The following is a 15,858-nucleotide window of genomic DNA, read 5'->3' on the forward strand; positions in this document are numbered from 1 at the left end:
TACAACAAGATGATGTTATTGAAATACTTAGCACAATATCTGGTGCAGAGTAAACACTTAAAAATATTATTTTTAAGCTATACAATATTAATAATTATTACAGTATTGCTATTGTAAATATACAGTAATAATTTATAACTGAATTTCTTCTCAATATGTAAAGAATGTTTTCAACTTTTCCTTGCTTCAGGGGATGAACCATTGTGATTATTTTATCACATTTTGAAAAGATGCTTCCATAGCTTTGTAGATTTTTCTATTATGTATTATCTTCCCCTCAAGGGTTTCCTGAAATACTGAAGTCTTTACATTATGTAGATTTACACTACCCAGTACAGTAGCCACTTGCTGCATATGTCTATTTAAATTTAAGAGGAATTAAATATAATTAAAAATGCAACTCTTTAGTCACACCAGCCACATTTCAAATGCTGAATAGCCCTGTGTGGCTAGTGGTTATCCATTGGATGACAGTGATATAGAACATTTCCATTATCACAGAAAGTCCTATTGGACAGCATTACTTTGGATACTACTAGAATGTGCTGTTGTGCTCTTCGCTTAGAAATCAAAGAGGGTGTATTTTCTAGGATGCTCACAGATTGCCCTCTTAAGTATTTCAGGACTCCATACATCCATTTTAAGGATTCAAGTTACTCTTCTTTCCCCAGCCCTAGTGTCATTAAATGTCTTTTGAAATAAATACAGGCACTTTTACTTCTCCTGAGGAGAATGCATTACCATAATTTTTAAAGATCCCAGTGTACAGTAAGGAGAAGCCAAAGGGAGAAAGGACAAAGTTGTCATACAGAGTGAAGTAAGTCAGAAAGAGAAAAACTGATATCATATATTAATGCCTATATGTAGAATCTAGAAAAATGGTACAGATGAAACTATTTGCAGGGCAGGAATAGAGCCAGATGTAGAGAAAGGACGTGTGGACACAGGACGGGGGGGCGGCGGTGGGGGGAATGGCACGAACATGTGTAAAAATACATCGCTAGTGGGACCCTGTTGTGTAACATAGGAAGCTCAACACAGTGCACTGTGATGATCTAGATGACTGAAATGGGAGAAGTGGGAGGAAAGTCCAAGAGAGGAGATACATGTATACATATAGCTGATCTTGTTCCAGACAGAGAGGCCTGGCGTGCCTCAGTTCATGGGGTCACAAAGAGTCTGCTACGACTGGGCGACCGAACAATAGCTGATTTACTTCGTTGTACAGCAGAAACCAGTGCAACATTGTATAGCTATTATGCTACTCCAATTTAAAAAAGTAACTTTAGCAGATACTCAGTTGTGAATATGAGAATCCATAGGGGCTAACTAGTAACAGGAGGTTCTAATATCCTATGTCCTTTTTGTAAGTACATACATTATGTTAGTCAGGATCTGAGTTTTCCCCCTGAGAAAGGTAGAAAACAGCAAGTTTTCCTTTAATAATCCCTATCATCTTTATTATGCATATTTAAAGCCTAGTTTTTATTTGCTCTTCACAACCTAGTGAAGCAGGTAGCACTAGGATGATCATCCCTATTTTACTGATTTTTTAGAAAGCACACTCAATGGAGTTAACAACTTGCCTAAAATTGTTAAGAGAAAATAGTCTTGAGATTCAAAAGAGGATAAAATTTTAACTTCCAGTTTGTTTTTTTGTTGTTCTTTTTATTTTGTTATGCTCTATTTTCCCATCAATCCAACTGTAGTGAAAGGAAGGATGAAGATTCTTTAAGACAACTTGAAAATGAAGTAGTGTTATACGAGATACTCTCAAAGAACTTCTGTAGCCTCATTTGTTCTATGACCATGTCTATTCGTGTGTTTGGATTGCTGTAACAAAATACCACAAGTAGGGTAGTTTAAACAACAAACACTTATTTCTCACAGTTCCTGAGTCTAGATGTCCAAGATCAAGATTCTAGCGGGGTTGGTTTACGATGAGGCTTCCCTCAGCTTATAGAAAGAACACCTTCTGACTGTGTGCTCACCTGGCCTTTTTCTCTGTATGTGTTGGTGTAGGGGTAGAGTTGGATTGAGAGAGAGAGAGAGAGACCAATCAGTCTCTGGTATCTCTTCTTTTTCATTAGGATACCAGTCCTGTGAGTTTTTGGGAGTCTTTGGTGGAGACGTGGGTGGACATTGGCCTGCCACAGGGTCAGGGGGACTGAGAGCAGCAGTCCCGGGAGGTGTAGTGTGCTGGTATAAATCCTCTTATAGGAGGTCACCACTACTCCTACCATAAAGTCTGTACCCTACCATACAGACTGCAGACTCTAGGACTGGGCTGCCTCTGGTCAAACTGCAGAGAGAGAGCACAGCCCCATCCATCAGCAGAAAATTGGATTAAGATTTACTGAGCATGGCCTGCCCACCAAAGCAAGACCCAGTTTTCCCCACAGCCAGTCCCTCCCATCAGGAAGTTTGCACCAGTCTCTTATCCTCATCCATCAGAGGGCAGACAGAATGGGAAACACAATCACAGAAAACTAACTAAAATGATCACATGGATCACAGCCTTGTGTAACTCAGTGAAACTCTAAACCATGCCACGGCATGGCCCTACACGGCATGGCCCTACATGGCATGGCCCTACACGGCATGGTTTAGAGTTTCACTGAGTTACACAAGGCTGTTGGATCATGATGGAGAACTCTGACAAAATGTGGTTCACTGGAGAAGGAAATGGCAAACCACTCAGCATTCTTACCTTGAGACCCCATAGACAGTATGAAAAGGCATAAAGATATGACACTGAAAGATGGGACCCCTCAGGTCGGTAGGTGTCCAGTATTCTATTGAAGAGAAACAGCTCTAGAAGAAATGAAGAGGCTGAACCGAAGAGGAAATGATACCCAGTTGTGGATGTGTCTGGTGCTGAAAGTAAAGTCCAGTGCTATAAAAAGCAATATTGCATAGGAACCTGGAATGTTAGGTCCATGAATCAAGGTAAATTGGAAGTGGTGAAATAGGAGATGGCAAGTGTGAGCATCAGCATTTTAGGAATCAGTGAACTAAAATGGATGGGAATGGGCAAATTTAATTCAGATGACCAGTATATCTACCACTATGGGCAAGAATCCCTTTGAAGAAATGGAGCAGCCCTCGTAGTCAGCAAAAGACTCTGAAATGCAGTACTAGGGTGCAGTCTCAAAAATGACAGAATGATCTTGGTTGTTTCCAAGGCAGACCATTCAGCATCACAGTAATCTAAGTCGATGCCCCAACCAGTAATGCCAAAGAAGATGAAGTTGAACGGTCCAAGAAGAACTACAAGAACTTCTAGAACTAACACCAAAAAAAGATGTCCTTTCATCATAGGAGGCTGGAGTGCAAAAGTGGGAAGTCAAGGAGTAACAGGCAAGTTTGGCTTTGGAGTACAAGATGAAGCAGCACAAAGGCTAACAGAGTATTTGCCAAGAGAATGCACTGGTCATAGCAAACACCCTTCTTACATTTTAGAGCAATGCATAGAAAGAGAAGAAACAGTGGGATGGGAAAGACTAGAGACTTCTTTGAGAAAATTAAAGATACCAAAGGAACATTTCATGCAAAGATGGGGACGGTAAAGGACAGAAGAAGTATGGACCTAACAAAAACAGAAGATATTAAGATGAAGTGGCAAGAATACATGGAAGAACTGTACAAAAAAGATCTTAATGACACAGATAACCATGATGGTGTGATCACTCACCTAGAACCAGACATTCTACAGTATGAAGTCAAGTGGCCCTTAGGAAGCATCACAACAAACAAAGCTAGTGAAGGTGATGGAATTCCAGCTGAGCTATTTCAAATCTTAAAAGATGATGCTGTTAAAGAGCTGCACTCAATGTGCCAGCAAATTTGGAAAACTCAGCAGTGGCCACAGGACTAGAAAATGTCAGTTTTCATTCCAATCCCAAAGAAAGGCAATGCCAGAGAATGTTCAAACTACCACACAGTTATGCTCATTTCACATGCTAGCAAGGTAATGCTCAAAATCCTTCAAGCTAGGCTTCAACACTATGTGAACCAAGAACTTCCAGATGTTCAAACTGGATTTAGAAAAGGCAGAGGAACCAGAGATCAAGTTGCCAACATCCACTGGATCATAGAAAAAGCAAGAGAATTCCAGAAAATTTCTGCTTCATTGACTACACTAAACCCTTTGACTGTATGGATCACAACAAACTGTGGAAAATTCTTAAAGAGATGAGAATACCAGACCACCTTGCCTGCCTCCTGAGAAACCTGTCTGCAGGTCAAGAAGCAGAAAAGTTAGAACTGGACATGGAACAACAAACTGGTTCAAAGTTGCGAAAGGAGTACCTCAAGGCTGTATATTGTCACTGTGCTTATTTAACTTATATGCAGAGTACATCAGGCAAAATTAGGGGCTGGATGAAGCACAATCTGGAATCAAGATTGCTGGTAGAAATATCAATGACCTCAGATAAGCAGATGGTACCACCCTAATGGTAGAAAGTGAAGAGGAGCTAAGGAGCCACTTAATGAAGGTGAAAGAGGAGAGTGAAAAGACTGGCTTAAAACTCAACATTCTGAAAACTAATATCATGGCATTTGGTGCCATCACCTCACGGCAAATACATGGAGAAGCAGTGGATACAGCGACAGGCTTTATTTTCTTGGATTCCAAAATCACTGTGGCTGATGACTGCATCCATGAAACTAAAAGATACTTGCTACTTGGAAGAAAATCTGTGACAAACCTAGACAGTGTATTAAAAAGCAGAGACATTGCTTTGCTATCAAAGGTCCGTCTAGTCAAAGCTATGGCTTTTCAAGTAGCCATGTATGGATGTGAGAGTTGGACCATAAAGAAGGCTGAGCGCTGAAGAACTGATGCTTTTGAACTGTGGTGCTGAAGACTCTTGAGGGTCCCTTGGACTGCAAGGAGATCAAACCAGTCAATCCTAAATAAAATCAGTCCTAAATATTCATTGGAAGGGCTGATGCTGAAGCTGAATACTTCGGGCACCTAATGCGAAGAACTGACTCATTGGGAAAGACCCTGATGCTGGAGAAGATTGAAGGCAGGAGGAGAAGAGGATGACAGAGGACGAGATGATTGGATGGCATCACCGACTCAATGGACATGAGTTGAACAAACTTCAGGAGATAATGATGGACAGGGAAGCCTGGCATGCTTCAGTCTATGGGGTCGCAGAGTCAGACACAACTGAGATACTGGACAACAAGCTCATAAAAGTCCTATCTGCAAATAAAGTCACATTGAGGGATTGGGACTTCAACATATCACTTGGGGTGGGAAGCATAATTTAGTTTATGACACTATCTTAATGCAGTTTTAGTATCGATGTTTGCATGGGACTAAATTTGGCGAATAGTGTATTTTTCATTTCTGTGAAGACTGAGGCTTACTTAAATTTAACCTGTGGTACTTACCATAAGGTACTCTCCAACCCTGAGATATTCGAATAAGCAAAAATATTATATGTAAATGTCCTACTTTTCTTGTAATGTAGTCCAGTGTGTTAATACTAGTAAAGTCTCAGTCCTTTACAGGGTAGTAAGTGTCCCCCTTCCTCCCATCCCCATTTTACAGATGGAAAAATTAACATACAGAGAAACTGACTTGTCAGAGGTCAGAGCAAAGTATTGGTGGACCCAGGGGTAAATCCCAAACCTTTTAACTCCCTGACCAGTTTGTAGTCTATTGACTATGCAGCCTAGTGGTAAGTATATTTTTACCCTATCCTGGAGGTAAGGATGGTTAAGAGATTTGGCAAGGACTGAGTTTAAGGAATTCCCCATTTCTAATTATGTCACTCGTTATCCTTTTCTTTTAACCATGATGTCTTTTTGTCGTTGGCATCAATTTTCAAGATTGTGAGTAGAGGTTGGAATTTTTGCTTTTTAAATACCTAGAAATATTTTTATGACAATTTAGCCAGACTAGAGATTATAACTAGGAAAGAAAGAAATGAAAACTTATTATTTAATGAATTTGTTCTCTGTTAGGCACGGTGCTAGACACTTTGTATTTCTTAAATGTCATTAACATTTATAGTCATTTCTGGAATGTAATGCCTTCTTTCCTTTTGTTATAGTCACATTTTAATAGTATTAGTGGAATTTAGTAGAAAAATATCTTGCAAATTTCAGAGTTTAGATTATAAACAAAATTTTAGTTTTGTACAAACTAAGAACCTTGTCAGAAATCTTTAAAGATAAAAATATCTATATGATTAAACACAGTTTTCGAGTTTATTATGTCTTACCTCTTGGTTTTTACTTAGTTGGGGTGATTTGTTTTGTCTGAGATTAAGTCAAGCTTGCTCTTCCACTTGACACTAAAATCATGGTGTTTTCTCAGAAACCTTTTCTTCTACCTCTACATTTGAAACAGTTAGAATTCTTTTAATAACTAAGCAGGTTGAACAGCCAAGCCACATGAAAAACAAGAGTATACTGAGCCTCCAGAGCCAAGGTTCCATGGGCCACTAGGATATTCTCATCTCTCCATCCCTCACCTCCACTTCTTTCCCAGTGGCTTCCTTTTGCTTATAGATCTGCTTTCTCAGATATAGTGTGCTCCTTCTGACTCTTCTGTGGAGAATAAGTTGGAGTAGGGCAAAAGTAGAAGCAGGATAAGTTAGCAGACTTTGTAATGGTCCAGATAAGAGGTAATAGTGACTCAAACTAGACTGTGAATCATGAGATTGAGTGGTGGATAGATTGGGATATGGCCCAACAGAACCTACTGATGGATTGAATGTGAGTGTAGAGGAAATATAGGGATCAAGGATAATTTCAAGAATTTTGGCTTGAAGAGCTAGTTGATGGAGATGCCATCTACTGGTTTGTGGAGGACAAAAAGAAGAACAGCTTGACAGATAGTGTTCTGTTTTAGCTAAGTTTGAAATATCTGATTGAGAACCATGTAGAGATGGCCTGAAAGTAGTTATATATATAAGTATAGAATTCCAAGTAGAGGCCAGTGCTGGAAATACGAATTTGGAAGTAATCACAGTGGAGTGGTGAGAAAAAAAAAGCCCTATTAAAATGAGGACATAATATGAGGAAGGGAGGAAGCAATAATTCATTGCCTTTAAGACAACTCTTAAAATAAGTTTTCCCATGAAAGAGAGTAGAAAAATTGAAAGAGCAGTAAGAGTATGTGTGGAATTAAGAAAGGGTTGGGGAGAGCATATTTATTGGTTTTTTGTGTGTGTTTGTTTTGATAGGTGATGACAAAGTAGTAACAATACTGATGTAAATGATCTGTTATAGAGGAAACACTTGCAAAGTCCTTAAGAAGATGAGAGGAAATGGGATCTGGAGCAAAAATGTAGGGTGGGCTGTTGCTTAAAATCAGAGATGCTTCATCCACAGAAGTAGGAGAAGAGTCAGAAAGAATGATGAATAAGTAGATTCATTAAATCACCAATTACTAACTGAATACCTGCTGCTTACTATATTATGCTTTGGGGACATACCACTAGGCAAGATTAAGTCTGAATCTTCCTGAAATGTGTGGCATATAGAAGGTTCTCATATCTTATTTTTGTTGTTCTCAATAAACCCTGAATTAATGTCATCCCCTAAGAGTGAAGGTTAAGGAGGGAATATTTGGAATATGAAGAAAGTGAAAAATTGTGTTGTTCTTGTTCATCCGCTCGTTCAGTTCAGTTCAGTCACTCAGTCGTGTCCAACTCTTTGTGACCCCATGAACTGCAGCACACTAGGCTTCTCTTTCCATCACTATCTTTCTGAGTTTCCTCAAACTCATGTTCATGAAGAGTCAGTGATGCCATCCAACCATCTCATCCTCTGTCATCCGCTTCTCCTCTTGCCCTCAGTTTTTCCCAAATCAGAGTCTTTTCCAGGGAGTCAGCTAGTCTCATCACATGGCCAAAGTATTGGAGCTTCAGCTTCAGCATCAGTCCTTCCAGTGAACATTCAGGACTGATTTCCTTTAGGATTGATTGGTTTGATCTCCTTGCAGTCCAAGGGACTCTCAAGGGTCTTCTCCAGCACCACAGTTCGAAAGTGTCAATTCTTTGGTGTTCAGCCTTCTTTATGGTCCAATTCTCACATCCATACATGACTACTAGAAAAGCCATAGCTTTGACTAGACAGTCCTTTGTCAGCAAAGTGATGTCTCTGCTTTTTAAAACACTATCTAGGTTTGACATATCTATTCTTCCAAGGAGTAAGCATCTTTTAGTTTTGTGGCTGCAGTCACCTTACACAGTGATTTTGGAGCCCAAGAAAATCCAATACTGTTTCCATATTTTTCCCATCTGTTTGCAATGAAGTGATAGGACTGGATTCCATTATCTTAGTTTTTTGAATGTTGAGTTTTAAGCCAGCTTTTTCACTCACCTCTTTCACCTTCATCAAGAGGCTATTTAGTTCCTCTTCACTTTTCTGCCATTAAAGTGGTATCATCTGCAGATCTGAGATTGTTGATATTTCTCCTGGCAGTGTTGTTTCCAGCTTGTGATTCATCTAGCCTGGCATTTTGCATGATGTATTCTGCATATAAGTTAAATAAGCAGGGTGACAATATATAGCCTTGACATACTCCTTTCCCAATTTTGAACCAGTTCGTTGTTCCATATCTGGTTTTAACTGTTGCTTCTTTTCCTGCATACACGTTTCTCAGGAGGCAGGTAAGGTGATCTGGTATTCCCATCTCTTTAAGAATATTACAGTTTGTTGTGATCTATACAGTTGAAGTCTTTAGCATAGTCAATGAAGCAGAAACAGATGTTTTTCTGGAATCCCCTTGTTTTTTCTATGATTCTGCATATGTTGGCAATCTGATCTCTGGTTCCTCTGCCTTTTCTAAATCCAGCTTGAATACCTGGAAATTTTCAGTTCACATACTGCTGAAGCCTTACCTGATGGATTTTAGGCAAAATCTTGGAATGAGCACAGTTATACAGTAATTTGAACATTCTTTGGCATTGCTTTCCTTTGGGATTGAAATGAAAACTGACCTTTTCCAGTCCTGTGGTCACTGCTGAGTTTTCCAAATTTGCTGGCATAATGAGTGCAATACTTTAACAACATCATCTTTTAAGATTTGAAATAGTTCAGCTGGAATTCCATCACCTCCACTAGCACTGTTCGTAGTAATGCTCCTGAGGCCCACTTGATCTCAGACTTCAGGATGTCTGGCTGTAGGTGAGTGACCACATAATCGTGTTTCATTGGGTCATTAAGAGCTTTTTTGTACAGTTCTTAATTTGTACAGTGTATTCTTGCTACCTTTTCTTACCATCTTCTGCTCCTGCTATGTCCTTGCTGTTTTTGTCCTTTATTGTGCCTGAAATATTCCCTTGGTATCTCCAGTTTTCTTAAAGAGATTGCTAGTCTTTCCCATTCTGTTGTTTTCCTCTGTTTCTTTGCATTGGTCACTTAAGAAGCCTTTTTTTTTTCAATCTCTCCTTGCTATTTTCTGCAACTCTGCATTCTTTACCCTCTGAACTCTAAAGGATTTCTCTTTACCTTTCTCCTTTGTCTTTTGCTTCTCCTCCTTTCTCAGCTGTTTGTAAGGCCTCCTTAGACAACCACTTTGCCTTCTTTCATTTCTTTTTCTTGAGGATGGTTTTGGTCATCACTTCCTGCACAGTGTTACGGACCTCCATCCATAGTTCTTCAGGCAGTCTGTCTGCCAGATCTGGTCCCTTGAATCTGTTCATCACCTCTACTGTGTAGTCATAAAGGATTTGATTTAGGTCATAATTGAATGGCCTCATGGTTTTCCCTACTTTCTCAACTTGAGCCTGAATTTTGCAATAAGGAGCTGATGATTTGAGCCACAGTCAGCTCCAGTTCTTCTTTCTTTTCTTTTTTTTTTTTTTTTTGCTAACTGTATAGAGCTACACCATCTTCGGCTGCAAAAAGAGTAAATAAAATCAGATTTTGGTACTGACCACCTGGTGATGTCCATGTATAGTCATTACTTGTGTTTGTGGAAGAGGGTGTTTGTTGTAACAAAACTCTGTTAGCCTTTGCCCTACTTCATTTTGTACTCCAAGGCCAAACTTGCCTGTTTTTTCAGGTATTTTTTGACTTCCTACTTCTGCATTCTAGTCCCCTATGATAAAAAGGACATCTTTTTTTGGTATGAGTTCTAAAAAATCTTGTAGGTCTTCATAGAATTGTTCAACTTTAGCTTCTTCAGCATTAAAGAGAAGAATACGTGAATTTATATTTTTGGAAAGGAGAAAACGAAGCATGGTAGGGAAATGTGGTTTGATTCCTAGACAGTGATAATTAGCATTGAGATTGTAGCCATGAGTTTATGGTGAGACCAGTAAGGTTCCACTTGTTTTTCTTTAGCACTTGTGATCTGTTGGGGTAGGCATGATACAGGCAGATAAGTGGTTTTAGCCAAGTTAGGGTTGAGGCTTTAGTAGTCAAGTTTAACCAAAAAAAAAAAAAGAGGCGTGAAGGAGTTGAAGACTTGGTCAGGGAGTGATTTTAGTGAGGGACCATAAATCTGAGCTGAGTAAGAAGAGAAGTGGGTAGATGGGTAAATAATGGTTAAAAAAAAAAAAAGTGGTACCATCCAGTGGTAAAGAAGATGAGTAAATAATGGTAAGAAAGTACTGGGGTCAGTACATGAATCTGAATTTTTAAGCAAGGAAAATATATTTCTATTATATAAGTAATGACCCTGATGCTGGGAAAGATTGAGGGCAGGGGGAGAAGGGGACAACAGAAGATGAGATGGTTGGATGGCATCTCCGACTCAATGGACAAGGGTTTGGGTGGACTCCAGGAGTTGGTGATGGACAGGGAGGCCTGGCGTGCTGCAGTTCATGAGCTCGCAAAGAGTTGGACATGACTGAGCGACTGAACTGAACTGATACTCTGTATTAAAAAAAGTCTGAAAATATTTGAGATTAGAAAGGGGAGAAAAACAGTACCACCACCCAAAGATAACCAGTTGTTTATATTTGCTTTGTTTACTTCTTTTTTTTTCTAGTGATAATTTTAAAGGTTGTTTTAGTTTACTAGATAGACCTTCTATAACAAAGGCTACAGACTGGGTGATTTAAACAACAGACATTTTCTTACAGTTCTGGAGGCTACAAGAGCAAGATCAAGGTGTCAGCAGCGTTGTTTTTTTTTTCCTTTGGCCTGTAAATGTCTGTCTTCTCCCTGTGCCTTCACATAGTCTTTTCTCTGTCATTGTCTGTGTCCACATTTTCCTCTTCTTATAAGGACACCAGTCATATTGGATGGGGTCCAATCTAAAGTTAGATCTCATTTTAACTTACTTATTTCTTCATAGACCCTCCTTCCAAAGTCACCTTCTGAAGTATTGAGAAATGATTACTTCAGTATGAATTCTGGGAGAACACAATGCAGCCTGTAACATAGGTGTTCTTTGTCTTCAGTTTTTTATGTAATTGTGGTTATTCCTTGCATATATTTTTTAATCCTTTATCTTACCAGATAACATTAACTCAAACATTTTCCCACTTAGACTTGTAAAAATTTAACAGCTGCAAAATACTTTGTCAAATAACAAATGTATTTCAGTATCTTGATCAGTCTTCTGTGTTGAACATCTAAGCACCCCTTCCACCCCAATTTTTTGTTATTATAAAGAATACTAAAGTTTTTTTAATGAAATCTCTTTTTGTAGACGTTGGGTTATTTCCTTAGACTAGAATCTCAAAAGTAGATTACTTTATCAAAAACTGTCACAATATACTGCTAAATTGGAGAAGTACTGAAACTTTTACTTTCTTTCCACATGACTGTTTTCTCTCTTCCTGCAGTAATAGACTGGAATGATGTTAGAAAACATAAATATGGTCATCTATCAGAGTCTGCATCCCAATATCAAGGTAAGAAAAAAAGCTGTATTTAGCATGGAAAAATTTAATTTGACATCTCTTAACACAAAGCCTCTTTTTTTGGAGGTCTGAGTATACCAAGAACTCACGGGTTAAAACACAAGCAAATATAATTTGTAGAGGTATCTATCAAAAGCAGTATACATTGGTTTGAGCATGAAATCAGGATAATTTAGATTGTGAGTTCAGACAATCCCAGATTAGCTTTAGGTACAGTTGTTTAGCCTCTCTGGATATCCAGTTTTTAATAAGGCAGAATTGAGTGGTATACTTCCACAACTACTAGTAATAAACTTAGTATCTTTTAAAATGAGAGAATTGAACTATACAAACTGTCAAGCCCTCATTTTACCCCAGAATCTCACTGTTCTGTCATTTTGGTGTGTTTTTCATGATGACTTATGTTGTAACATTTTTTTCTTTAATAGAAACTACCGACATCCTGGAGCTAGGTAAGATATTTTTCTTGTGTTTCTGTTAAATATGGGAAATTACTGAGCCAGGGATTAGATAGTAACTAGGAAAAGAATTCCATGTGTCTTTGTCTCATGAGCTCGTGAATCCTGTGCTCTTGTCTGCCTAATGAGCCCATGCAGTTCTCCTTTACTGTCCTGTCAGACTTCCTTATCAGGAGGCCACAGACTAAGCTAATGAAAGGGAAAAGGGTGGTTAATTACATGAGTACAATAAGGAATGGGACCTGAAACCAAACTGCAAGTTACTTCTTATTAATTCATTAAATCTAGAGCTAAAACAAAGCCCCTTTGTTCAGAATTTGATGGCATTTTCCCAAAAGGAATTATTCATGAGATATATTGAACTGAAATTAAACCTAAAGATTTTCTAAGTTTTTTTTTAACTAAATAAAAACCAAAATATTAAGATGTCAAATAACAGGAGTCAGCCTGCTACTGCATTTGGTTTTCATCCCTGAATAGTGTACTTCAGGACTAGGATTTCAGAAATGAAACTAATTAATATTTTTCAATCAGCTTTCCAAGTTCGTACATAAATGTCAGTCTTAACTTCTTAAGCATTCTTTAAAATCCTGCATTTTATTTAAATATTGATATCCTGATACCTTTATCAGTTTTTGTTGAAGTATTTTTACATATTTTGTTACCGCAACTTCCTGTGTTCAGTCCTATTATCATCATTTTCCATTTGCTCCCTCTTTCCTTTTCTTCTGACAACATATTACTTTCATTGCCCACTGACAAAGATGGTGATGTAAAGTAGTAGAACACTAGACTAGAAGTCAGAATTCCTGGATTCTTTGAAGGCCAACTTTGCCATTTAGTAAGTTTGTGACACTAATCCTTGGTTTTCTGATTTGTAAATGGGGATAATAATCCCTTTCTACCTACTTCACAGGGTTATTAAGAAGATTATATGAACTAATGGATGTGAAAACATCTTAAAAACTCTCAAATACTTTTCAACTTTGGAGGATTATTATTTTCATTTGTTGAGCAACTATCCTCAGCCTTTTAAGTCAAATCTTGTGACATTCTTTGAAGTGAAGCATTCTATGATTATGAGCTGAAGAAATGAATGAAATGAAATAATGCAGGTAAAGGGCCTGATACTTGATAAACAATAAATGATCGTCACTTTTTATTTTTCCTTAAAACTTTCCTCATGCTTTCTAAGGTACTGGTGTGTGGTTTAAAAAGCATGGCATAAGACAGGCCTGGGTTCATATTCCTTTTCCTCACTAACCAGTTTTGTGACTTCAGAAAAAATACTTGATCTTTCTGAGTCCATTTCCTCATCTTTAAGATGAGAATAAAACCTACTTTTCGGGTTATAATTAACAGGGGAAATATTGAACATAGTGTGGCATGGTGCAGACAAACAGAAGGTACTCAGTGATAGCTGCTGCAGTTTGGGGATTTGTTGCTAATGTGAATGATGATGACAGTTCTAGTTCAGTGATATTTAAGGTATGTTGTAAACAACCTGTTTTGTTGACAGAATTGTGAAAAGTGGATATTCAGTTTAAAATATTTATATAAAGTGATGTTAAAATGTGAAAGTATGTTTTTTGTTGTGGGAGTAGAGGTAGTGAAGCCAGGCAGAGTCTCTGATAAAGTAATCTTGGGCATTTCATTTTGTCCATCAGGCATAGAGAGTAGCCTAAAATACCACACTGAAAGAAAATTCAGTAGGTTTTTAGAATCTCAGAGTTTGGAAGAGGCCTTAAAAAGTCTACCTTGGCCTGCATTTCAAAATTCCAACATTTTGTAGTTCTTGTAAAATGTCTTGTCTTGAACTTTCCCCAAAGTTGTTAGGGACTTAAAACCTCCTCAAGCAACTCACTCATATTTAAACAAATATTTATTGGGCCAAAATCTGTTTCTTTGTCAATTCTGTTAGTCCCACCTATAACTTTCAGAGCCATATGTATAGATTTAGCCAGGTTTTCACTGACCAGCCTCTAGTTATTTGAAAGCAGCTCTAAGGACTGCTTTCTCACTGCCATTCTGTTACATTTCCTAGTTCAAGCAACCATCATCTCATAGCTAGTTTATTAGAAAAGCTTTCTAATAAAAAAGCTTCCTGCCTCCAGCCTTACCCTCCTCCAGTCCGTTCTTCACATTGTAGACAGGATGCTTTTTCTTACAAACCCTTTTGTGCTTCCTCTTCTCCTTAGTGTTGCATATGAGACTCTGAAACCCAAACACTGCTTTTATTGACAACCTCTTTTCTAAACCATTTTTATCTACCCTGTAGCCATACTGAAAGATTCAGGTTTGAGAACTGCTTTTTTTCATTTCTGGGCCCTCATACATGCTTTTCTTTCTGTCTGAAACAACAGGTCTCTCTTTGGCTAACTCCTTGCTTATCCTTTTACATTTTAACTTGGAAGCCTTAAGTTGAAGCTTTGTGAAGGCAAGACAATATTTTGATCATGGTTGTATCTCCAACACTGTTCCTTGATCCACACTGTAAATACTTGTTGGATGGATGGATAAAGAAATGGCTTTAAGACTTCCATGCTAAATGTTGCTTCTTCATTTAGCTGGTCCTTATGTGACATGGTTTTGTTTCTCTTGATCATTTGGGTCACCATTAAGCTGTTGCTTTGTTCTGTCCCTCTCAAGGACTAGTTCCCATAATGTTTAATTTCCCAGGTGTGATTTCACTAGTCCAGAAAAGAGTAGGACCATTACTGGCTTGCTTCTTTTCATTCACTCACTTTTCAAACTTTTATGGTGCCTCTCTCAAGTTTCAGGTACTGGGTTAAACAGTGAAGGTTTTTAAAGTTCATAAAATGGACTTCTCTGGGAGTCCAGGGTTTAGACTCTGAGCTTCCAAATCAGGGGCACAGGTTCAATCCCTGGTTGGGGAACTAAGACCCCACATCCTGCACAGCATGGCCAAAAATAAAGACTGTGACTGTCTTTATTGCTCTAAAGGATTTGGGTTCCACACTTTAGATGGAACTAAACAGAGTTCTTGCAGAGGAATGTGAACAGAACAGTAGCCAGCATGAATGGAAATGCCTGATGTAACCATTTTAAATTAGGAGCCATTGAGGGATTTGGGACATATTTAGGGGATTAGGTATATTATGTCTAATGTCAGTAGGTAAAGATTTAGAAGAAGGTAGACTTTGGCTGATTCTAATGGTTAAAATAATCCATTTGTGCTGTTGAACCATAGCTGAATAATAAATTTCTCATTATTGGAATTATTTAACTAGAGCCTGGAGGGACCATTCAGGTCTCAGCTTTTATATCACCTCATCAAGATCCCTTTCTTGACCATCCTGCCTAAAATAGCATACATACTCTCAGCACTCTTTTCCTCTCCTACCTTGCTTTATTTTTTCCTTATTTGAAAAGGGCCAGAAATTGTATAGTTATTATGTGGTTTCTCTGTAACTTTCTGGATCAATTGAATTATGTTTATTTGTTTATTTATTGTGTCTCTTCCCTCTTAGAATGTAAGCTCCATGTGGGCAGAGATTTTGGCTGTTTTGTTCTTTGCTGTGTATCACCTG

At 38.2% G+C, this 15,858-nt stretch overlaps 1 protein-coding gene across 8 annotated transcripts in view; it reads left to right on the forward strand.

Moving 5' to 3' along the window:
• Positions 1-15,858, forward strand: part of SCMH1 (Scm polycomb group protein homolog 1) — a 222,032-nt gene that overhangs the window by 71,043 nt on the left and 135,131 nt on the right. For 3 of the 8 annotated variants that reach the window (XM_040231521.1, XM_040231527.1, XM_040231529.1), the window contains exons 3-4: positions 11,772-11,840; positions 12,278-12,301. In XM_040231521.1, the coding sequence (XP_040087455.1) occupies positions 11,772-11,840; positions 12,278-12,301 (93 nt within the window). Of the gene's footprint in view, positions 1-9,132; positions 9,160-11,771; positions 11,841-12,277; positions 12,302-13,223; positions 13,423-15,858 lie in introns of those variants that run through there. The other 5 variants (XM_040231522.1, XM_040231525.1, XM_040231523.1 and 2 more) reach the window with 4 other exon arrangements.

This window comes from Oryx dammah, unplaced genomic scaffold (genome assembly GCF_014754425.2).
Source record: "Oryx dammah isolate SB20612 unplaced genomic scaffold, SCBI_Odam_1.1 HiC_scaffold_28, whole genome shotgun sequence".
NCBI classification, from domain to species: Eukaryota; Metazoa; Chordata; class Mammalia; order Artiodactyla; family Bovidae; genus Oryx; species Oryx dammah.